A 26,139-nucleotide genomic window follows, 5' to 3' on the forward strand; every position below is an offset into this window, starting at 1 on the left:
GCTTTCAGGGCTCTAGCCTCCCAGTTTCATTTGGCATTAAAGCTCAACCTCTGATCTTCTCCAGTCCTGCTCAAGCTGTCAAAAGATCTGAGAGCATGGAAGATGCCCTTAAGGTAGAAGCTCGGAAGGATATAATTCATATAGCCAAGGCTACGGCAGTAGGATCTATTCAGACATTTGTTATAAAAGTTTACTTAATGTACTTTTTTGCCCTTCCACAGTCTCCACTTCTCCCATATTCAAACATTATGTCAAACATCTTTCTTGGTTTTAATATTCCCTACACACTATGGTAACATTTTCACACTTTGCTCCTATGACAATATCAACTCCCCATGACCAATCAGCCCATTTGCTTTCCATAACCAAGGCAAATGACAATCAGGAGGAACAAAGGGACAATCGTAGAGGATTCAAATGTTGTTACTTTATGCCTCGATGTTCTCCACAGATACTCCGCTTACTGAACGGTAAGTGGTCTTTCAAATGACTGATCATGATGACATCCCCACAATTCTGTACGGTATGTTGCCAAAAGCAGCCCTGCTCTTTCCCCTCAAAGCACAAGTGGTCCCCCAGTGCCCAGAGAAATCTCACTTCCCTGTGTGTATCCCAAGGGCCTGCAGTCTCCTCACCTGTGAGAAGCAAGCCTGCCAGGCCAGTTCAGTTCATTCCTCTCACTCCCCACTTCTGCCAGTGCTACAGCTAATAGTTGAACTCAGTCACCCGGGTGGCAGAAAGGGCTCCATCTCTCTGCACCAAAGAGCAAGGCATAGACACCAACTTCTGAACTTGCATTATGGCCTTCTGCAGCTTCCATAACACTCACTGGGATAGTGATAAAGACTGTCACTCTACTTTGTTGGCTGTGGCACGACATGGATATTGCTTAGAATGGCGCTACTCAAAAAAAACATGGGCTATTACATTACACTTGAAAATACAGTCCAAGTGGCAATTTGTCAGTTATAGAGTTCTATATTTCAGTAGGATTTCAAGAGTGATGTAACAGCAAGAAAGGAGGGCACAATGGAGTTTTCTAAAGTTAAATATTGCTGCTGCTTATTGCAAGCAGAATGTAGTAGTGCCACGTGACATTCACCTGTCAAATTAAAATAAAAATCACACTTGGAAAGTAAAATTCTCAAGGCCTTAGCAAGTGTCTAAATATACATAAACTGGGATAATCCTGAAAACATGGAGACCAGTTAAGATATACACACCGAATAGACAAACATATGAGGTGTGTGTGTAAGGGTTGTGATGTGCAATTATGAGTGCAAATTAAGGACAAGTATGCGCATAGGGGAGGGGTACAGAAGACAGGATGAAATGGTATTGAAAGATGCAGTGCTTCTGATTTCTTCCGACTTGCAACACTGAAAGAACAAAGTTAAAGCAATGCAATTAAAACTGGGGAGCAAACAAACATCTTATGCAGTTTCCCTTCAACGTTGTTTATTGATGTACTGAACATGAAAAAATACAGATTCCAAACACAAAAGAAAACGTACAACTTTTAATATTAAACGTAAGACTTATCCCACCAGATGTGAGTTATATTGTACAAATTCAAATACCAGTCTTATAAGTGTTCTGATGAACACTGAAGTGAATGCTAATTTACCTGCCTTCTCATCAATGCTTTCATTTACTGTTCAATATTTAAATTACAATACTGACATGTCCTGAGTCCTTCACATATAAATGCAATGGAACTTAAGTCATTGACACACCATAGCAGGCTTTAACTATTTAGGTGACAAAATGCCTAGGAAACCGAATGAATCTGAACAGCATTGATAAGTTGAGCAAGAAATCTGCTCATTCACTTTTGCACGCACTTCACAGTATACTGTTATTCACCGTACTATTGAATTTTTTGTAATTAGATCTTCAAAAAAGCAACTGCAAAGTTAAATATACAACTATGTTATGCATAGCACTTCTGCTTGTTCTAAAGGGAAGCATACTGAGCATTTTTAAGTTTATACAAAGCAAGACTTTAAATACAGCTATATCAGTGCAACCCGGTGAAGGAGTTAACTCCCACAACCTGGCATGTTTCATGTATAAGAATAAGATACATTAAATGCTGATCAGAAAATACGAATTCTCTTGATACAATAGTAAAAGACATTTCCCTCAACTGTGGTTGAAGTGTTGTACACAAAAATTGTATTTACCATACAGGAATTAAGTTTCTGTATGAAAAATTTGTCCCAAAACTGTGGTTTATATTTATTTATATCACAACATATATATTATATTATATATATTTATATACCGAAAACAAAAACATTGCATCACTATAAACAGTGAAAGCTGGACAAATCTACAGACAAAATGAACAAATCTGATGCACTAATTCCAAGTCTCTTGGACAACCAGAGAAAGAAAAAAAAAATTCAACAAAAAAACAGCTCATTCAAAACTTGACCACTTGGTAGTTAAACAAAACTTAACACAAGGACATATTTACATCACAAAAAGCTCAGGTGTTTGTTCTGAACATAACCTACATTTCAAAGAGTCCAAAATTAACTGTCTGGTCTGACTCATCATGCAAAGAAAAATTCTGTCAAGACAAAGAAAAAAATATATATATATTGCAAGCGTGTCTTGCAAGTACATCTCTAAACACCATGAGCTCTATTCAGAAGGGAATTCAAGGAAGAACAGATTTTCCCCTATTTCCTGCAAACTGCTTACCTGCTCTGCAAATATTAACCTTTAAATTTTCTTCAAAAACGCAACTTAATGTGAGCTGCTTACCACATAATACATAACCAGGATGATGAGACATTCCACTAATGATTGCACAAAAGATACCAACAGTGCCCACTGATTCTAAAGCTTATTACAAACATCATATAATTTTATCTGTACATCATAAGACTGTCAAAACTCCAACCACTGCAAATCTCCTGGTAAGTTAAAAGCTCACTAGGTGTCATACGAAGGTATTTCTTAATAAGTATCCTAGTCAAAATATTTGTTCCAGATCCAGTAAAAAGTTTCTCCAAATTTTTTTTTTTATAAAAATAGATACTTTGTCAAACTCACATCAAAGAGGCTCATCTCTTTGGTAAGGTACTGCTTTATGAAAGAAAATTCTTGTAATGCAGCCCACCCAGCCCAAACTCAAATTATGATTATAAATCCCAATACAGTTCAATAAAGTAAAATAATTCAAAATGTTATGAACAAAAATGGAAAATGCAATGCATAATACTGCAAATTAACACTGAAAGTTAAATATGGAAATCAACACAAAAGCCTTACATTTACTTCAATGGTCCAAGGCAAGTATATAAAAACAAAAGTCACTTCCTTTAGCTGAAACATATTAAAAGATCTGCCTTCATCAAAGAAGGCAATACAACATAATGAGACAGGTAAAAACCCTGTTTCTTTGCCCATTTAAACATAAAATATTTAAGAAGTTTCAGTTTGAGACTAGCAATAAAAAATCTCACATTTTCCTGTAGTATGTCGAATAGTAATTTAACCCTCCCATGACTGACTTACAAAGACATTTATGAATTTATAAATTTTCCCTTATTTTGCCTTTGTTGTATAGTTTTGACAACATAGAGGGTAAGCACATTAGGCCTTGTGTGTTTTGTTTGTTTTGAAGGAGACCTGAAGCACTCTGTCCCCAAGTCGATATCCATTTAGGCTGGCTATTGCCATTGCTGCTTCATCATAGTTTGTCATAGTCACAAAACCAAAACCTTTGCATTTGTTTGTGTTGAAATCACGGATGACTTTTACGTTTGTTACTGCACCAAATGGTCCAAACATCTGCCATAGGATACTCTCATCTGCATCTGGGGCCAGGTTGTACACAAAAATGCACCATCCTGTGCTTGCATGCCCTGGTATGTTAATTCCTGCTAAACTGGTCATACCATCAATAGTCATTGGGGAAAACCTACAGAAAGAAAACAAGATCAGTATACCAAAATGCCCATACTCCCCGTAAGTTTTACAAGCTGCATACTAAGCTGGGACATGGTCACTGCTCAGCATAAAGTCCACTCGGAAAACATTTTGCTATTACAAGCACAAGCTAATGACATCTAATAAATTCAAACCTTCCGCACTTGAATCACACTCCACTTGTCAATAATGCACAAATTTAAACTTGAAATACATGTTAGAAAAATCTGCCAATAAACAATTAATGAAAAAAAGTTCAAAGATGTACCAAGACAGATTATCTTTAATACCAAGAACCACAACACGTGAACATTTCATAAGCTTTGTTTTTTTTTTTTTTTCCATCCGTATACTTACTGCAAGGAGCTGAACAGATTGAAGGATAAATGCACCAATTCTCCACTATCTTTTCATTTTATTACACTAAATCCATAACTACTGAACCATAAATTTCAACTTCCCCCATCAGTACTTAAGAGCAATAGACACTGGATCATCTGAGCCAGGAGAAAATAATTGGCACTCTCATAGCCAAAAGATTTAGAGGAACACACCAAGTGGTGATTATTAAGTTACAGGAATGAGAAATTAGTCTACTGCAATCCAATTAGCATGGGCAGCTCACAGCTAAGTTTAATCTCAGAATTAGCTTCAAACAACTGGGGAGCCCCAACAGATTTAGCAGTCAGGTCAAAGAACCAGTTCAGTGCAATAGCCTTCCAACAAGGGAAGGATTATTAATCATATTACTTTTTCTACACTCAATTAGCTTAGACTACCAAGTACAGTTGCGCAAGTTGAACTAACCATAACAGCAAATATTCAAGGGCTTTCTAAGATGGTTGCACACTGATCAACAGCTTAATTTCAGCTCAACCAGAGTGAAAAAAAAGAATAGGATTTATATGGACCAGTAATTCTGTGCGTTTTACTAAAATTCAGTTACTTTCCAGTAAGTTCACTGCCTGGATGCCAACAAAGAAGGAACTTAGAGAGCCTGAATGAAAACCAACCAGAAAAGGTGGAGAAAACATTGACTGGGAAGAATGCTGCAGCTATTCAGCAAAAAGCAGTTCAAGCTCCAGTTTTGGTACAAGAGATAGCTTCCAGTAATTTACAAGAACAAAAAATCAAATGTACTCAGAGCTGATTAAAACGAAACACTGAATTAATTTATCAACTCAAATAAAAGGCTGGAAAAATGGAAGCTTTAAACAGCTACTCAGATGAATTGATAAACCTGCAAAAAATCAGAGGTCAAAAATGAAGGAAGGGCTGGCTACTACTCAGAGTTGTTTCAACAAAATATGGTATAGAGGCAGAACACAGAAAACTTTTAGTTATGTACTCACCATAACTTCAGATGTTTGGGATCCATCTCGCCTACATTCTGACTGATGGGCTAAGTCTCTTATTGGCTGAGCTTACTATATCCCAGGATGCACCACTACCAGTCCCCAGATCTAGTTTGTCATACATGCACACATGCACGCACTGATTATATAACATCGTCAGATGAAACAAGATAAAACAGTAGAACTCAAAACTGTTCAATCTCTTCTGATCTCCAAGGCAGGAGGAAGGAAGATGGATCCCAAACATCTGAAGTTATGGTGAGTACATAACTAAAAGATGTTATGTGATCGGACAGAGCACCTGAATCCTGGGTGGCTCACTGGAAAACACTCCTGAGTACCATGGAACCAAATGATGCTCGCCCTTTAGATGCCACATCCAATTTATAGTGGGAAATGAAAGTGTGCAGATTGGACCAAGTAGCCGCAGCACAAATCTCAGAAATAGCGAGCTTGGAATGAAAAGTGAGCTTTGATAGATGTTAAAAAGTTGCTTATAAGAGAGAATAAGCCTGAGTTATACAATCTCTAATCCATTTGGAGATAGTAGCTTTTGTGATGGTTTAATTTGTCTGAGAAGGACACAAACAACTGGTCTGATTTAATTTGCTGAGTCCTGTCTAGATAGTGAACATCCAATTTATGGAGAGTGTATTCTGCTTCATTGGAGAATTTTGGAAAGAAAACTGGTAGCTCTAGAGATTGTTGGAGACAGAGATTAGAACAGACCTTTGGGACAAAAGATGGATTAGGCCTAAGTGATACTCTGGTGGTTTGATAGATAGGGCTTGAAGCTCTGAAACTCTTCTTGCAGAGGTAACTGCAACTAAGAAGGCAGTTTTCCAAGACAGATATTTTAACTCACATGTGGAAAGATGTTAATGCATGAAGCACCAAATCAAGATCATCCATGGAAAATTTAGAGATAGCCGCTAGTTGGACTTTAATAGTAGAGACAGAAGATCCTTGATTAAACAGGGATGTTAAAATTTCAAAACCTCTGGGATTGGAGCAGTGATGGTCTAAGCCCCTGAGTTGAGCCCAGATAGCAAACCTCTTCCACTTACTGAGGTACAATTTCTTAGTGGTGGGTTTGTGTGATTTCTGACTAAAAAGTCGGAGTGGAGAGAGAGCGTCAAACTTCAAGTGTGAAGGGACTGGGTGTTGTCGCCCGACTGATGAATTAGCAGATCCGAGTTAGATCTAAAGTCCAGATCGCCCCACCGTGATGTTTCTTCAGGTAAACCATACCTAGCTTTCTGAATGACTTTGGGAAGTGGAATCGGAGGAAAAGCATAAAGTAGCCCTGTTGGCCAAGGTTGTGCTAGAGCATCCATAGCTGATTCCCCTGATGTGGAGTCAAGGAGAAGAACCTTTTGCACTTTGTATTTTGTGGTATCTTCTGAAAACCTGAGCTGCTACTGTTTCGTTCAGGGACCATGTCCTGCTTAATCTGTCTGCCAATATATTTGATTTCCAGCCCATTCCCACACCCTCATGGCCTCTCTGCAAAGGGGTAAGATCTGGTCCCTCCTTGTTTGTTTAGATACCAGACCACCGACATGTTGTCTGTGTGGATGGCAATAATGCCCTGAGCAGTCCTCATCTCCAATACATTGATGTGGAGAAAAGTTTCGTCTGGAAGCCAGGAACCCTGAACTAACCTGCCCAGACAATGCCCCCCACCCTGTCTGGGAGGCATCTGTCGTCAGGGTGACCACTGGGGGGAATAACAAAAGGACTTCCCTGATTTAGATTGGATGTCCTGTAATCATAATGGGGTGATTGAGGGAAGATCCTGAAAGGACCATTGAGTCGATAATAGCCACTGAAGAATCCTCATGTGCAATCTTGCCAGAGGAACTAGAAGAACTGGCTGGGGCCTTGGATCTTGAAAGCAGGGCTTGAACTTGGCCTTGTAAAGTTTGGATCCTTTGGTAGGAAGAAAACGCATCAATTTTGAGTCTATCTCTGCTCCTATGAACCTTATGCTGAGAGGGCAGCAAGACAGACTTTGACCAATTGAATGTAATTCCCAGGGTAGCACCCAGGAAAAGGTGGCTTTGAGGTTGTCCATTAGTAGATGACTGGTGGTGGCAGTCAGGAGCCAGTCGTCCAGATAGGGAAACACTTGGAATCCAAGACTCCTCAGGTGAGCAGTTACTACTGCCAAACATTTGGTGAACACCCTGGGGCTGTGGTGAGACCAAAGGGCAGAGCACAAAATTGGAAATGACTGTCTCCCAGGCTGAATGTATCGGTATGTGATAATAGCGTCCTTGAGATCTATGGAGCACATCCAAACATCCTTCTCCAATAATGGGAGAATGGATTGTAACGTGACCATTCGAATTTGGATTGGATTGGTTTAGTCTGCTGAGATCCAATATTGGTCTCAGGTCCCCTGTCTTTTGGCACTAAAAAGAACCTTGAGTAATTTCGGATCCGATCTGGTCTGTGGGGACCGGTTGGATGACTCCTAGCAGCTTTACTGCAATTTCTTGACTGGGTGGTGGGTCCGGGATTTTTTGGATGGTGGGGTGAGTGTGTGAAGGGAATGGTGTAACCTCATCTGTCCTGAGTGATTGACTCCCAGGCTCAATCCCTCATGAAGTGTGGGAGGCTGAAGAGCCACGAAAGGACTGCCGGTCTCCAGAATTGCGGGGGCCTCTCACGCTCTGGGACCAGCGTCTCCCAGAAAAATTTCCCCTCTGCCTCTGGAAGGGAATCTTCCTGCTGTTGATGGAAAACTTACGTGATTTGGAACCACATCTTCCCTCCTCCTTTAGCCTTGGGATAAGGCCAGATAAAGTTTTTCCTTCTTGCTCACAGCGGTAAGAGTGTCTTTAACCTTAGGTCCAAACAAAGAGGACCCATCAAGAAGACTTGAAGGCCTCCCAGGCTTGTCTCAAGAGCCACGCCTGTGCCTGCGCGCACTACCAGCCCTCGACGCATATGAAATGAGCCTCATGGACGAGTTAGAAATTGAAGCAAGGATAGCCAACTGAGAGCTAACCGACTGGGCTAGCTGCTCAGGTAGGTTACCTGAGAGGGAATCTGACAGCTCCTTGACCAGATCCCTCTGAAGCCTGGTAAAATGTGCCAAATAATTCAGGGACCAAACAAAGTAAAGTGAAGTCAGGGGGGCCTTTTCCCGTGCGGTCCATGCTCCTAGACTCCTTATTAGGAGGATGGAAAGCCTCTGCCACGTCCTGTTGTGTAGCAGATGCCACCACCATGGCATCTACAGCCACGCCTTTAGTCAGGAACTCCTTCTCGGGTGGGGCAGACAAAAATTTGTTAGGACGAGAAGGGACTGGTTCCACGTCTGGATGTTCCCCCGCCCTCCGACAAACTAAATCCAGGAGGGCGGAGACACCCAGGAGGCGGAGGGCTGAGCCCCAAAGGCCTTGAGAAGCACTGACTCATCAGCAGAGGGGTTTGGATATCCAGCTGTTTGAGGATCTCTAAGATGTCTGCAAATGAGACATCATCCGAGGGACCCCTCCGCATCATCAAGATCAGTGTCCGATGTAATAGACTCGGGAGTCCATGTGCTTCCTCTTGCACGATCTCTTCCTTGGGGCTCCTCTGAAGACAACTCAAGAACCCTCAGGAGGAGGGAACCCCAATGGGCCCAGGGGCTCCGCTGCCTAAGGACAGGGAACTGCCAAAGACCCAGTCGAAGACTTGGCCAAGGCACTCCTCATAGCGACCCCAGAATCCTGCAGCATAGGTCCCAAACATCACCCCAGGTCCAGCAAGAAGTCCGTACCAAACAGTAAGACCCTAAGACCTCCACCGGAGGAGGAATGGCAATGACATGGGCATGGGCGTCTGCTCCGAAACCAACTGGTCGGAGCGAAACAAATTTTTGAAAGACTGGGGACTGGAACAGTCTTTGGAGCACCCTGTCTATGTCCGAATCTGACATCCTCGATGACCTAGAGGATACTTCCAACGCCCCAAGGGCTGGGGGGACCGCCCCGAGGCGACTCGACTATCGGCGCCGCGAATACCCACACTAGTTTCCATCGGCCCGAGGAGGACAGACCAGTGGAGCCGATGCCCCAGCCATCGGCCAGCCAGAGGAGTCGAGACTGGTGGCATCATGTCTTTTGGGTCGGATGACGGGAGACTGGTCGCCGGGCGCCCTTTTCTTTTAGCAGGAGAAGGAGAGGATGCTAAAGCTTCTTCAAAGGAGGGTTTTATAAGACCTTTTAATATGAGCTTATTTTTCCTCTGAGGACCCTCGAGAAAAAGCGTGACACCGCTGCAGGACTCCTGCAAATGTTTTGCACCCAAACAATAAACACAGAGAGAGTGGTCATCTGTGATAGACATTTTAAAGTTGCACTTGGTGCACTTTTAAAGCCTGAAGGCCTAGGTACCTGAGACATTCCGGTGAATTAAAGCCCAAAACACAGTACAAACACTGAATTAGAAAGAAATTCTCTTCTTTGTCCTTCTTACGAAAGAGAAACTATCAACAGTATAAAGGATCCGAGATCCTAAACAAAACAGAAGTCACCTACAATCAAAACAAGTAAATTTCACCAAACTCACTCTAAACACAAGAATAGCTGTTAAAACAGCTTTTGTTTAAGAAAAAAGAAATTCCTGACAGAAAAACTAGTGAAATTAATCACTACTTAGCTCAGCCAGCTCGAGACCCGAGATCTGGGGGACTGGTAGTGGTGCATCCTGGGATATAGTAAGCTCAGCCAATAAGAGACTTAACCCATCAGTCAGAATGTAGGCGAGATAGGATCACATAACATCCTGCATTTTGCTATACCAGACAAACTGGAAGAACAGACTGTATAAAGTAACCAGACTGGTATTCCACAGTAAAGATGTGTTAACTGAAAGGGCACATCATGTGTACGCTCCAAACCTTGCCATGAGAAAGCAGCCATGACCTATATTAGTAATGATGCAAACATATCAGAAGAGCTGATCCTGACAAAACTGCAGCAGAAGGGCAAAGTATTAAAAAAATTATCCCAGCAAATCAGGGAATGTCAAGAGGCGGGTGGAGTTTTTAAGTGCTATATACAGCTGCCTTCAGAATATTTCTCCCTGGAGGATCAAAGTCATTGATTGATGGAGGCTAAGGGGGAAATACTACAGTCCGACTAATAATGGGTGAGCCATCAAAAAGAGGAGTACTCCATTTTGCATTCTTCTGATGGTAAGGCTCAGAGAAACTTTGCCAATGAAACCTTTTCCAATAACCGAGAGAAAAAAACATGGCTTGGAAGTGCAAGGCTAGAGTCGACTAGAAGAACAGGGAGTACACCTTGGACATGAATTGGACTCTGGGTTGGGAGATGGAGATGACAGGAAGATGACAAACAGTGTACAAACATAAGACTATAAAACAATCAAATTTGTGAGGCTAGGCTGACAGACTGGATTTTTTGACTTTGTTAAACTTACTGGGGGCGGACATATATGCCCCACTTCATGTCATTGTTTGGAAAGAGACAAAAAAGGGCAAAAAGTAACCATGTGAAACAATTTTGTTCTTGGCATTTGTAAGAAACATTTTATGCTACAAACTGCATGTTACATAGTAAAGCATTTTAGTGATTGATGTATGTGATAAAAACCAAAAGACAGTAGAACTAAAAAAACAAAAAAACAAACAAGACCTAAACACACATTTACTTTACAAAGAATAAGGAGACCACAACCCACTGGATTGCAGTCTCAATATTCTCTATGTAGCAGAACACGTTTTTAGGGTTTTGTATGTGATGTACAAAAGCCAATGTAATTTTTTTAAGCTTTAAGAAATGTTTGGCATTGCAATGTACAAAGAAAGGCTACAAAAAGGCATGTTTAAATCAACAAGTTGCAATCCTGGGCTGTTAGGGTGGGAGATGGTATATAAAAACATGCAAGGATTGTAATACACGTAGAACTGAAATGTTTTGGTTTTACTTTTGCACATGTTAATGTCTAGATTAATGCCCTTGGCTTATAAGTGTTTTGTGAATGCAGTTTTTTTTTAATTGACACCACAATGTAATGTATTGTTTTCTTTAAGCTAGAGAATGTTCACTGTCAGTTGAGAAGTTTGCAACTAAGGGAGGGTCTCCTTTGTTCCTATGGAAACAAACTATTAAAGGTGAAGTTAATAAATTGGGAGGTCTGGACATTGTTTAGGGAGAGAAAGCAGCTCAGTTTGAAATTACTGGAAGTGAATAAGCTATAGCGGCGTTTATGGTAACTAACACTTCACTGCATTTACTAGCATAGTGCAAAATTTAGTTTTAGCCAGTGCATATTTTCTTACCGGTAAAAGAAATTTTCTGAAAGCATACAAGTTGTTTTCACATTTAGAAAGTGAATAAAGAAAAGACAACAGACAACAATTAATGTTAAGTAGGAGCACAAGCTGTAGCATGCAGCTTTGTATACATAAGTTATTTTAGGTTAATGCGTGTGGTTGCAGCTGTCGATTTGGGACAGTTTTAAGATTGCGTGTTTTATTTCAGGTTTTTCATTAAAATAAATAGTCTTGTAAAATGGGATATAGTTTCAAATGGAGACAAACTGTATAAGGGATCAACCTGCCAAACATTAGTGGGTGCTTGTAACAAAAGCTGTTAACAGACAAAAAGATGTCATAATAGGTGGGAACTTATAATGGCTACACTACACATACTATTTTGTAACATGCATGGCGACAGGTACATACAAAAAGCTAAGAGCAATGAATTGTATTAAGAAATGCAGAATGCAAAAAACATCGTTAACAGGAGACACTTGGAAAGGGAGCATGTGAATTTGATAAAAGGATTTCAAGATGGATATTCAGCAGAATATCAGTAACAAAGGAAAAGGGGAGTACTTATACTAATGGCTAGAGAAGACCCAAGTGATAGAAGAGGAAAAAAGATAGTAAAGGTAGATGTGGTAGTAAGGGGCTATTGGCAAGGGAGAAGGATTATGCTGCCATGTATTTATATTCCACCTAAAACCATTATGGCGCTTAAGAAAATTTTGGAAGAAATCATCTTTCAGTAGGGAATATTACTTATAGCAAGGGGCTGAAACTTGATTTGCCAAGTAAAGATGCATCGGGGGGGACCTGGAAGGGAAAATTTAACAAGAGGGTAGATTTCTGAAGAAATTTATGAAAACATTTGGTATGGAAGTGGGAACTCAGAATTTATTTATTCCCCAAGGTGCAATAATTGTGCTAGACTAGAAAAATTATATTTCACAGAAACATGTCTCCAGGAATAGATGGAATTCCTGTGGTAGCTAGAAGGGAAGAAAGTTAAGAGATACTGAAGGTTTTGTTTAACAGTATTTTAAAAGGAGGGGAAGCACCAACATCCTGGATAAAAGCTGTGGTGGCTGTAATACCTTAAGATAGTAAAGGCTGATCAGACCCAGCTTCACATGGGCCCATTTTGATTCTAAACCAAAATTATAAAGTGTTTAAAGAATGGCAAAGGCGTTGCCAAAATTGAGAGATTGTGGAACATTTGGAAAAGTTTCATGCTTTGGGATGTAAAATTAATGAAAACAAAAAAAGGCTATAGCTATAAACTCTGTACCCACACAAGCACTGGTTCAGCAATACCCATTTTTATGGGGACACTATAAAATGAATTACTTAGCAGTATGGGTTAAAACGTAATCTGTTATGGCAGTTAAGGAAATGTGGGGAGATGTGGCGACTGGTGCGAGTCACTGGGCTGGGGACTTTAGTATGGGTGATGGTGTTGATGGTTTGAATCTGGCAGCATCCACATCTTACTCCATAGTACCAGAATACAAAAGTGACCACCCGCTTTCAATCTATCTTGCTTTTTTAAAAATAGCTACTCTTCACTAAAACTCAGCATTTTTAGACGGGTAAAACTTAGGTTACCTACTTTCACATCTAACTCCTCTAGTGCACACTGCAGTGTTTAGGATAAACCATTTTTTTCATCTTACCTTTAAGCATCTATCGCAAGACCACCAGTTATTGGAGAGCCCACATTCTGCTTCTCAGTAGTCATCTTGGGATTAGTGCTTCTGTTTTCTCCTGGTGAGAGGAGGAGTGCAGTTACATTATTTCTGGGAGACTACTGATCACCAGAAAGCTTAATAACTGCTTTATAGGAGACAGCTTGGAATCTGTGCTTATATTCTGATCCTGGTGAGAGGAGCACAGTCCATTGATTCCTGACATTTTTGGTTAGAGAGCGAGTGTCTGTGCTTAACATACCTGATTGGTCTGGTTGCTATTCGAGGCATCTACCTGAAAAAGGCTACACGCCTGCAGACCCTTGCATCATCTGGGACAAGAAGCAGGATTAATGGCGAAAAAGCGACAAGTAGCTCGAAGCAATCCCTTTATTGAATACAGTGATTCCAACAGTTCAGAACAAGCGCTTTCGCTCGGTATAAAATTTTACAAGGCAGTTAAATTTAAGCATGTATTTTAAAGGGCAGACACAAACTAGAATGGAACTCACCCGAAAGAGTACTTTCAACCCCCCACGCATCCATCTATCAAGGTTTTTGAGGAATTAGAAAAGAGATTTGAGGGTTTTACACCATCAAAATGCCCACACTTTTCATAGTAACTTGAAAGAGAATGAAGCTCTCCTAGTTAACATCCTCAAAAACAGAAAGATTAGAGTTATGAAACCTGATAAGGGTGGAGGGGTTCTTATGTTTAGCACAGATTATGATACCCATCTTTTTGGGATGTGGAACAATATGAAGTGGTCTCAAGGAATGAGGCCAATCTTACTACATCCAAAATTAATTTTCTGCTCACTGACCACCTATTACAGGGTGTGATCAATGAGAAATTATTTAACTACTTGCATGTAGTTAAACCTAGAATTCCTGTCATTTCTGGAATTCCGAAAACCCACAAAGGGGTACATCCTTTAAAATTTAGACCTACTGTGTCCGGTGCTGATAGTGTCACTGAACCACTTGGTAAATTTATCGATTTCATCACGAAGAATTTTCTTTTCTCTAACAAAGATTTGTAAGGATTCCTGGGATTTTCTAATAAGTATTCAGCCTGTATTTTATGAAGTCAACTTGCTTATGATCACAATAGATATAGTAGAGCTATTTCCTAGCATCCCTCATAATATTGGAGTGGAATGGTTTAATGAAGTATTGAGTTCTGAGGCCCATCTGGGGAATAAAGTTACTAATTTAATAACGGAACTCATGGAAATTGTATTGGAAAACAATTTTATTTATTTTAATGGTGAGTTCTACAAACAAAAGAAGGGAGTAGCTATGGGTGCTTCATGTGCCTCACTTTACGCTAATTTAGTTCTACACAGATGGGAACAGAAGTATATTTTTTCTACTGAATGGGCCACATTTATCACCCACTATACGAGATATTTGGATATCATCTTCATCCTGTGGAATGGTTCGCTTGAACAGTTTCATGAGTTTTTTTTAAATATTTAAACCTTACTTCCTTCTTCTCTTTTACACATAACATTAGTTTTAATGAATTACATTATCTTGATGTGACTTTAAAGACACTTCTAGTAATTCTTTTCAGTCTAAACTTTACAGAAAACCAAGTTTTTACAATTCCTACCTCCACTTTGAAAGTGGTCACCCCTTCTTTCAGAAGGGAATTATGAAAGGTCAGTTTATTAGGGCCTCTAGAATGTGCAGTACTGTTAGAGACTATACAGAAGAAATGAAAACTTTAAAGAAACTATTTTTAGACAGAGGTTATCTACCTTCATTAGTAACTGCCTTAGCTGACGATGTGACAACAGAGAGACAAAATATCCACCTTTATTGGGTAAAGGACCTTCTCAGATTCTTGAACATGAATTAGAACCTAACGCAATATTGCACAATAATTCTATATACACTTACTCTATGGGTTCTTTTGAAATTGAGAATGTGATAAGAAAGCATTGGCCCTTACTCACACTACATGATGAACTGAGTAATTTTGTTGATTTACATCCAAGCTTTGTTAGATGTCAATCTTAAGCAATTGTTTGAGAAGAAAATCTTGGTTAAATCTAGACTTGACAGCCACAAACCGGGCACATTTAAATGTGGGGCCTGTAAACAATGTTCTGCTATTTACAATGACTCGACCTTACTTATTCCATCTAGAAATTACCTTTTTAAGGCCAGTTGTCACTTTAATTGTTCATCTAAGGGAGTTGTCTACCTTGGGGTATGCATAGTATGTGCAAGCTTTTACATAGGTAAGACTGAAAGACCCCTTAGAAAAAGGATCTACGAACACCTTTGTGACCTTTCAAAAGCTAAAGAAAACAATGCTTTCTTTAAGCATTCCTTACTCTGCCCTGACATGCAAATTAAATTTCTGGTGTTAGAACAGGTAACCCCAGATGCCCGGGGTGGTGACTGGGAAATGACACTAGAATATCGTGAGTTATTGTGGCAACTGAGACTAGATTGCTGGCAGACCACCGGGTCTCAATGAAAACATCAACATTAGCAGTGTTCTTAAACTTAGGATGGCCCGACTATAGTGTTTTTAAACCATTTTTTACATATCCATTTGATGCGGGGTTATTTACATCTAAATGCAAGCATTCGATTTACTTGCTTACACATTTTTCATACTGGGTTTATTATTACTATGGTAGTCCAGTTTTGCTGAACACAAGAATTCTGGGTTTGTACTATTCATCCTTTGTTATTTGCCTTGTTGGGTTTGATGAATATATGAGTCTTTATGACATACAAGTATGAATTATGAACATAGATGGTGCATCTATATGAAGTATTTATCACCACCACGCTTTTTTACATTACTGAAGTAGTTTTAATATTGTATTATAGGGACCCATATATTTACACATTTCTGTGTTAGGTTATTTGGGTCGACAGTGGTTTTAACTGATTAATTAGCACAACAACATATTTATTCCCTCATTGATTTTATTGCTTCAGACTTATTGTTGGAAGATGTTTTACGATTTGTTCAATTTTTTGTTATATTTTGTTTTTATTATATATGTACAATTTCCAACATACATTTTTAATGAATATTATTAATGGTTTTCCCACTATGTTAACGCACAGCAGATAATTTTTAAAAAATGTTTTTCATTTGAGTCTAAAATGCATATTAGATGAATTGAAGTTAATAGGATAATTATTTGATTTAAGCACATGGTTTTATTGAAAGTATATAACCTGAACATCATTTGGTTATTTTAGTAACTTGATAAAGTATACCGAGCGAAAGCGCTTGTTCTGAACTGTTGGAATCGTTGCATTCAATAAAGGGATTGCTTCAAGCTACTTGTCTCGCTTTTTCGCCATTAATCCTGCTTCTTGGCTTTTGTTTGATTCCTGTTTGTACATCATCTGGGACAAGACTATGGATCACTGAACAGGCCACGGCCTGCTTCTCTTCTTGGGATCAGTGCTAACATTTTGCTTCTGGTGAGAGAAGCAAAGGAGTATTGTATCCCAACAGAGGGAAGCTGTGCTAAGGTGAGCATTAGTAGTAGTCAGGTAGTAGACATTCATGCAACTCCCCTCTTTTCATCATTCTTGACAAGCTAATTCTTTATTTTTTAGTAAGTACTGCCCAATTTCTTTAACTTCAGAATATCTGTCTAAATACTTCATCCTTAAATTTTCAGGGTCTACGTATTAGTTTCCCTTCAAGTGTTTGGCAGTGCTCTGTACAGACTGACACCTTGAGTGACTTTTTTCTGTAAAAGGAACATACAATGAAACCGCTCCAGTATTTAGTACTAATGACTATCCCTCCTGGCATGTCTAAAGGTCAGTTCCCTGTGCTTTCTCCTATTAACATGGTGAACTTGGGCATTCTGAGGCAGTATAGCAACTGCCTCATGTACACAGACAACCCTCTCAGTTTACCTCCCAACACTCAGATTTGTAAGAGATACACTAATATATCCAAACTGGAAGCCATGCACGCTCAAGCTAAGACCGGAATAGCTGGTCAAGAGGAGGTGGTCAACACCTGCACCACACCAAATGCAACACTGCCCTCCAGAAAGTACAGTTGTGTACACTTACCATAAATGTAGATGTGAGAGTGTATTCACTGTTGCAGTCATCACATTAGGTTTACCTGCTTGCAGGTAGCCCTCAGTCGGCCTGATTATCAAAGTCTTGGGTCCTGCATCGGTTGCGGTCTCATCTTCCATGACGTCAGGTAGTAAGGGGTATAAAGCATGCAGCAGACGCCATTACATCAGTTTTTCTTGCCCCAGATGTCTGGTGCCCCCATAACGGGAAGCAATTATATACACGGTTACACCTCCAACAAAAAAGCAAATATACCAAATAGCTTAAAGCATAGTAAACAAGAGAAGGTATAGTCAATAGAAGTCAGGGGGCTGGAGGAGGGTAACCATGACTGCAACAGTGAATGCACTCTAACATCTACATTTATGGTAAGCGTACACAACTGTACTATGTTCTTCGTGTTTCACTGTTGCAGTCATCACACTGGGTAGATTCCCACAGCTAAGGATGGGAGGAGGTAATTAGATAGCATTAGGACCAGCTACAAGGCCCTGCAAGACTGCAGTGGCAAAGCCAGCTCTGGATTTAGAAAAACTTGGCAAGTGGTAATGCTTGGTGAAGTTGTGTACAGAACTCCAGGTAGCAGCTTCTAAGATGCCCCCGGTAGGGACACCTCTGAGAAAGTAGGGGTAGATGCAGCCCTGGATGAATGTGGTCTTATCCCCTTGTGAGGTAGGTTTTCCATGGTGCTTACAGCAGAAATTAATGCAATGGCCTCTCCATTTAGAAATGGTTTGTTTTGAAATGGCCTTCCCTCTGCCCCTACAGCAAATGCAACCAGCAGCTGTAAAGATTCCCTGAGAAGCTTAGTCCTGTCCAAGTAACATCTAAGTTGCCTGTGTACGTCCAAGGAGTGCAGTATTCGTTCCCCTTTGTTCTGTGGATTAGAAAAGAAGGTTGGCAAATGAATGGACTGATTAAAAGCCACACTGGATACCACCTTGGGCATAAAGAAGGGATTAGTCCTGAAGGACACTCTGTCCGCATGATGAAAGGCTCCACTGCCATGAGGGCCTGTAATTCAGACCCTCTTCTTGCTGAAGTGATGGCTAGAAGGAAGGCTGTTTTCCAAGAAAGGAATTTCAACTCTGCATTTGCAGCTGGCTCAAAGGGAGGTAAAGTGAGCTTTTCCAATACAAAGTTAAGGTAAGCTTTTGGCCCCTCTGAGGAATTGCTTCAGCAGTGGGCGAGAGAAGAGGGGTGGCTCTGTATTGTAATGTACTGAAATGGCTGAGGCATGAATTTTGATAGAAGAAAAGGAAAGGGCCTTGTGAAGCATCTCAGTTACGTATTGAAGAATATGAGGTAAACTGGGCACTGCTGTCCCCATCTCCCGGGTTTGGCTCCAAGAACAGAATATTTTCCATTTTTCAGCATAGGATTTTCTAGTACTAGGCCTCCTTGCCTCCAGAATGACATCCATCACTTGCTTACTGAGGGTATGGTAACGGAGAGGTCAGGTAATTAGTCAGGCTGCAAGGTTCAGGGTTTGAAGCTGTGGGTGCAGAATCTGGCCCTCCTGCTGGGACAGCAGGGCAGGGGTCTGAGGCAGGTGCCATGGTGCCAGCAGTGACGCTGCGCAAGAGGGAGTACCAGTGGTGGCGTGGCCAGTCTGGTGCAATCAGTATTGTCCTTGGTTTGTCCTGTTTGATCTTTAGTAGCACTTTGGAGATGAGAAGCAGAGAGGGAAAGGCAGGACAGGGCATTCACTTTCCAAGCTTGTCTGTGGGGAGTCCTTGTGCAGAATTTGTCCAACTGGTAGTTCTGAGGGGAGGCAAACAGGTCTATCTCTGGGCTCCGCCATTTGTTTCTCAGCACGTTGAATATCTTTGGTTCCAGTTTCCACTCGTGTGGGTCCATGAGATTTCTGCTTAGGTCTGCCAGTGTAATTAGCTTTCCTGGCAGGAATTGAGCCTGTAGGTGCATATGGTAGCTCAAGGCTGTGTTCCACAGAGCCATGGCTAGTCTGTAGAGATGGTATGAGTGGATTCCCCCCTGCTTATTTATGTAACACAACAGTGATGTTGTCCATCTTTACCAATAACTGTCCTGGAAGAATGTGGTCCCTGAAGGCTGTCAGAGCATTCTGTACAGCTAACATTTCTTTTTGATGGATATGCAGGTGCATTTGACTTTGGTTCCATTTGTCCTGAATGCACTGCCCTGCCAAGTTAGCCCCCCCATGCTTAGTCGGATGCATCTGTTAGGGTTTGGACGGCAGGGGGTAGAGTGAAAGGCAGTTACTTGCTTTGGTGGCAGGCCTCTGCCCACCAAAGGAACTATCTTTAGACAAGGTATGATAGGAATCATTGATTCTAGATCCTGAGAATGTTGACACCATAGGCTTTTTAGATACCATTGTAGTTTTCTCATATGCAGTCTTGCATATGGAATTAGTAGAATGCAAGAGGCCATGAACCCCAGGGCTTGCAGTATTTTCCTTGCAGACAGCTGGGTCTTTGTGGCCAGTAGTTTGAAGTAGGCTGTCAAATTAACTTGTTTCTCTGGCGTGAGGTAGGCCATCTGGGAAGTTGTATTCAAGCTTGCTCCCAGGAATACAATATGTGGGCAGGGTACAAGATGAGATTTCTTTTTATTTATGGCATAATTAGAGAAGTCAGCACTTTCTTTACAAATGCCAGATGATTTAATAGTATGTCCTGGCTTTCTGCCTGAATTAGACAATCGTCCAGGTTTGGGTATATTTGAATATTTCTTTGCCTGCAAAATGCAATGACTGGAGTTAGGCACTTTGTGAATATGCTGGGCGCAGTAGATAAGCCAAGGGCAGTGCAGAGAACTGATAGCGCATGCAGCCTGCTCTGAAGCATAGGTATCTTCTGCAAGATTCCCTTATTGGGATATGCAGGTAGGGTTCCTTTAAATCCAGTGTTGCCAACCAGGCATTTTTGCCTAGCATGGGAAGCAGCAGATGAAGAGTTAGCATCTTGAATTTTGAGATTACCAAAAATGTGTTTAGGATAGCCATGTCCAGTATAGGACACCAGGAATAGTCTTTTCTGGGTACCAGGAAAAGTCTTAAGTAGAAACCTTGACCCCATTCTTTTTCTGGGACAGGCTGAATAGCCCTGATGCTTGAGAGACACAACTTGCTTTTGAACCTCTGCCCACTGATTTGGGGGTAGGTCTGGCCAACTGTTTGGGGTTGGGTAAGGAGTGGAAGTGGAATCAGTATCCTTAGGAAACCATATTTAAAACCCATTTGTCCTGGGTAATGAGTTCCCAATTTTTTGCATGCAGGGCGATCTTTCCCCCTAAAGGAACAGTCAGTTGAGCAGGGCTTGGAAGGTTTAAAATAAAGTCATTGAGACAGTTTACCAAAGGGGGAGTCTTACTATTCTCTGCTTCAAAAGTGGGAGCCCCCCACTGCTTAGGCCTTTGAGTACCTTGAGACTGAAGCCTGGGTGTTTCTGCTGGTTCTGGGCTTGGACTGAAGGCCTGGAAGAGGCAAGATAGGACCAATTCTTAGAGGGCCAATGCCTACTAAATCTGGGAGGCTGTATTTGCAGGAAATATTTAACAGTCTGCATTGATTTAGCTTTTTCCTCCATCTTTTAAAGTACTACTTCTGCTTTGTTGCCAAACAGGTGGTCTTGGTTTAAGGGAGCCATCCAGTAATTAGTTTTTAACATGATCTGGCAAAGATGGCTCCTTAAGCCAAGCACGCCTTCTAAGTACAGACCCAATGACAGCAGCCCTGCAAGATGCCACTAATGAATCAAAACCACATTGCAAAGTATGTTTTCCAACTTGTTCAGCAGAATGCATTAAATCCTGTAATTCTTTATTTTCAGCACAGTCAGGAATCAACAATTTTCTGTTTAAGCAATCCAATAATATGCTGCTGATACTTTAACATATGAAACTGGCAGTTTAAGGCCCTAATGGCCAAAGTTGCAGAAGTGTATACCTTCTTACCCCATCTATCCAGCGCCCTGGAATCTCTGAGGGAGTAGGGTTTTTGCCAGTAGTAGCCTTAATGCTCTTGGGTCCCCGTGAAATGCTCTCAGGATCTGCAGTAGGATTTTTAAAGAGGAACTTGAGAGAGTCAGGTACCCTATAATGCCTATCAGGTTTTCTGGGAGCAGGAGGTAAAGTGTCAGGGGCCAGGCTAGATTCCGAGAATACATAATCTACCATGTCCAGTACAGGAGGGATAGCTAAAGGCCTGTGTTGAGGCAGGAGTAAGAATTTCCTAAGCCTCTTTTTAGAGTCAGAACAATCCTGGCTTAACCAGCGGAAATGCTCCAAGAGTATGCAAGGTTTCACCCAAAGAGAAATCCTCTGGAGGGGAAGCAGAGGGAATTGAGTACTCTGCATCAGAATCCTCATAGGTAGACAAGGGCAAAGCCTGGTCATCAGAGAAAACAAAAATTTCAGAATCCTGATCAGAAGGAAAATCAGTCTTAGGTCTCTTAGAGGGAGAAGGGTGGCTTCCCCTGATTAGACTAAGGTCTTCCGCCATTATTTGTTTTTTAGGCATAGGAGCCTGACCATGCGGTCCGGGTGTCAGTTTTCTGGGCATGGATCGAGTTTTAGGCCTTGAAGAAGATGGCATTGGTTTAATATGTCAGCAAGCCTGAATACACCCTCAGAAACCGGTGCCTGCACAGCAGCTCCGGACCCATCCAAGGTAGAGACATCTGCAGGTTCCACAGTTGAAGAATCTCACGGCATACTGGACTCCCAATGGGTCTCGGTAAAGGCCTGTGAATCTGAAGTAGCATGTATCCGGGGCTGCAAAACCACCTCACTGAGTTCTGGCAAAATGGCGACTAGCTTAGGAAAAACGTCGTTGGCAGCTTTGGACCTATGAGGTCTGTCTCGGTCTTTATCTTTGCGTCTTTTCGTAATGTCTGTAGTCGGATGGCTTACCGAAGCCATTTCTGGATAACTGAACAGAGTACCAAAGTATTTAGATGCGAAAATGAACAGACGAATAGTACGAGGTTTGAATAAGGCACAAAATTGGCAGTGAGATACGTCGTGGTCTGGGCCTAAGCAAGGAATGCAGTATGAATGAAAATCTTTGAGGTATTTGCTTTCCACAAGAAATACAATTGTTAACTTTTACTGACTGGTTTAGAGCAAGAAAAAGGATCCTCAACGGGGTACTTAGCTTAGTTGAAGACTTCGGATCTGAAACTCTAAAACGAAAATTTCAGGAGTCAGCTGACTGGCACTTGCGAACTGCTTCTGCTTTGGGTACTGCACAGCAAGCAAGACTGATGTAATGGCGTCAGCTGCATGCTTTATACCCCTGACTACCTGACGTCATGGAAGATGAGACAGCAACCGACGCAGGACCCAAGACTTTGATAATCAGGCCGACTGAGGACTACCTGCAAGCAGATAACCCTAATGTGATGACTGCAACAGTGAAACACGAAGATCACCACCCACCATCACAGCTCACAAAAACAAGCCACACACCAACCTTTGTGGACGCTCTCAATAGAAATCTACCCAAACAGCAGAGACCTCTAAGGCAGAAATGCACTTGACCACCACAACACAAAACAAACCAAAAGACACAGCTCAACTACACAGTGTGCCCCTCAACCCAAGGCAAAACAGCTTGCCCAATGAGGCACACTGATGTCCCACTCACTAGGTTGAATAAGGAGAAGGCTGACATCAGCTGTCTATCAGGTGCCAGAATCAGACCACACACACACTCAGGTCATTCCACAAGTACGAGTCTGTCACTGTCCATGTAGGTGTGAATGGCCAGAGACGCACCTTCCTGGACTACATGTAGAGAGACATGGAGGAGTTCTCTGATTATGTGGCCCAGGCAGGTATGATCCTAGCCCCGAGCAGCATCCTACAAATCACCCAAAATGATACCGAATTACAAGCGGAAAATGACTGACCAACAACTGGCTAAGTTTCTGGTGTCATTCTAAGGGAATCCAGTATCTGTCTGCCTGGGATGACATGATTAATAGATCTTGATGCTTTGCCAGAGATGGCCAGCATCTGTCACCCCTGGGCTGAGAAACTGGCTAAGGCTCTTGCCACTCCTCTAGTGGCTTTTTTAGGCGCTGTTCCAAAGACCCAATTACCACCGTAACAGCTACAAACAAATGCAATCTGAGAGTCATGGTGTTCAACGCTAGAAGTCTAAATCTGAAGATGCATTTGCTCAATGCACTCCTCAAAATGGTGAACATCGACATTTGTGCTGTAACAGAGACCTGGTTTAAGGCAGCAGAAAGCACGCCAACCCACTCATTCCACACCTTTCAGCCTCAGAACATGGACAGAAGCTCTAAAGGCGGCTGTGACTCCATATTCATAAAGGATATGCACACCTCCGGACTAGGAGCCCAGCATAACGCATCTGAGATACTTCAGGTACAACTAACACTGGGTAAGACGGCGATTCAGGTCGTAGCCTGCTACAGGTCCCCAACCATGTCCCAAGACTCTCACTCCATGTTCCTAAGCAGGCCGGCCGAGGGCAACCTGCCAGCAGGATTACCCAAATGTAATGACTGCAACAGTGAAACACGAAGAACATCTACTCTTGCACCAGTACACTGGCCCAGCGCTTCCTGGAATTCATCAATTCTAATGCCCTGGACCAGCTCATTCTTACCCTCACTAGAGGAAGCAACATCCCTGACCTGGTTATTAACATGGGCAACCATTGCACTACACCAAGTCAATTCCTCCCTGGTTAGATCCAACCACAAACTAATCAGCATGGAAATCCACATCTCACCCACACTCCACGCAAAGGTAGACAACATGAAAAACTTCTCCAAAAGCTGACTTTGGTCTCCTAACAGAGGTGGCTAACTTCACGGCACCCATGTCAATGGAAAATAGATGCATGACTGCCAAATCATACACCAATGCACTGTATGAAGATTTACATAACTGGAACTAGCCATAACCAACAGGACCAACATGCTCTCCTCCAAAAAAAGAAGACAAGCTGGTGGTCCCCTGCCATTAATAAACTCTACAATAGAAGGAAGAAACAGTTGCAGAAAAAGGTGAAGTCCCAAGACTGAAAAACTCCCTTATTAGCCTCAACAAAAACTTGAGATCCCTCATCAAATCCTCTAAAGCCAGCTATGAAGGCAGTGTTGTGGCAGACACTAAAAACAATCACAAAGCCTTCTATAGTTATATCAAGAATCTCCACAGAAATACCCAGGTTTACTCTGAGCTACTGCACAATTGTACCTCCTATACTGAGCAAACAGGTATTGCCAACGTACTGGCCAACAGATTCAGTGCCAACTTTGCCCCCCCCCCCAAAAGGACTGGTCACAATACCGGAGGAATGCCAGGCACCCAGCATCACAGGATAAGGCTGTATTGTCTAAGGTCAAGAATACAGCATCCATGGGATGAGACAATATCCCTGGATGTGCTCTATATGAACTACAAAGTGAACTAGTACCACATCTGTGGGCCCTGTTCAATCACGGCCTCACCTCACAGGTTTTGTCCCTATCGAATGGCGCACTGCTAGTCATCCATTTCCATAAAGGGGGAGCAACTACACACCCTGGGAATTATTGGCGCATTAGCCTGACAAGTCTAATATGCAAGGCTATGGAACGAATCTTCATGGACCTAATTAACAAGGATATAGGGAATCTCCAAACTCTAGAGCCCAAGCAATTTGGTTTTGAGAAAGGTAGATCATGCCTGCTCAGCCTGGTTGACTTCTTTGAGTCAGTCACCAGAGCTGCAAGGCAGTTCATACACCCTACTTCGATCTGGCCAAGCCCTTTGATACCATTCCCCACTCAGAAATTATTGATGAACTCATAAATCTAGGCATCAACCCCTACATCACTAGGTGGGTTGCAAACTGACTCACAGACAGAACCCACAGTACGAAAGTACCGGACTCCAAGTCAGTCTGCCAACCAGTCACGAGTGGAGTCCCACAGGGATCAGTCCTAGGTACTCTCCTGTTTGGCATCTACCAACACTGAGGGACTCTGGCTGACCAAGTTTGCAGACGAGTGCAAGCTGGGAGCCGTTATTAACTCCAAGTGATGTAGACATCCTACAGAAAGGCCTCACTGAGACCAATGACTGGTGTCAAAACCATGGCCTTAAGCTTAATGTCAAAAAATGCATAGTCATCCCCAATGGGGAAAACTCAGTTCCCACTAATTACCACACTGATGAAGTTCACTGAACACTGAAAGAGCTATAAGAGATCTGGCGACACAGGTTGACAGCAACCTCTCCTTCGACCACCACATTGCCACTGTGGTCAGAAAGTCCTTTTATGTGGCACATCTCATTACAAAGGATTTTGCATCCAGGAAGAAAGAGGTCATCTCTTTCTACTCTTCCTTCAATAGGCCAATCATAGAGTATAATGCCCCATTTGGCATGCATCTCACTAGACACATGCGACAGTGGGAAAGGCCACAAAAGTAGCTCATGAAGAGGATCCTAGGCCTTAAACACATGTCCTACATGGACAGACTCAAAAAACTCCAGCTATTCTCTGTATCATAGAGTCTACCAAGAGGCCATCTCTGCTTGACATCTGACCCAGCTCTGTTAGAAATGCTACATTTAAAGAAATCCCAATCCCTCTGCATCACACACTCCAGAAACCTCAACCTCATTACCACAAACATAACATGCTGGAGGGACAGGTTCATATAACCCAGAGACTGCCCATGCTCTGGAACAGACTTCCCATGCATGTCAAACAGAGGACCTCACTAGCCCTCCAACAGAAATCTTCATGAGTGGATGAGAAATAGAA

General features: G+C 41.9%; 1 protein-coding gene across 6 annotated transcripts in view; it reads right to left on the reverse strand.

The window, feature by feature from the left end:
• Positions 1 to 1,441: 1,441 nt before the first annotated feature.
• The window catches only part of ELAVL2 (ELAV like RNA binding protein 2), a 1,537,668-nt gene continuing 1,512,970 nt past the window's right edge, over positions 1,442 to 26,139 (reverse strand). For 5 of the 6 annotated variants that reach the window (XM_044061279.1, XM_044061277.1, XM_044061275.1 and 2 more), the window contains one exon: positions 1,442 to 3,937. In XM_044061279.1, the coding sequence (XP_043917214.1) occupies positions 3,610 to 3,937 (328 nt within the window). In that variant the 3' untranslated portion in view covers positions 1,442 to 3,609. The remainder of the gene's footprint in view (positions 3,938 to 26,139) is intronic. The other variant, XM_044061280.1, reaches the window with a different exon arrangement.

This window comes from Protopterus annectens, chromosome 2.part0, assembly GCF_019279795.1.
Source record: "Protopterus annectens isolate FY-2018-M chromosome 2.part0, PAN1.0, whole genome shotgun sequence".
Taxonomy (NCBI): Eukaryota; Metazoa; Chordata; order Ceratodontiformes; family Protopteridae; genus Protopterus; species Protopterus annectens.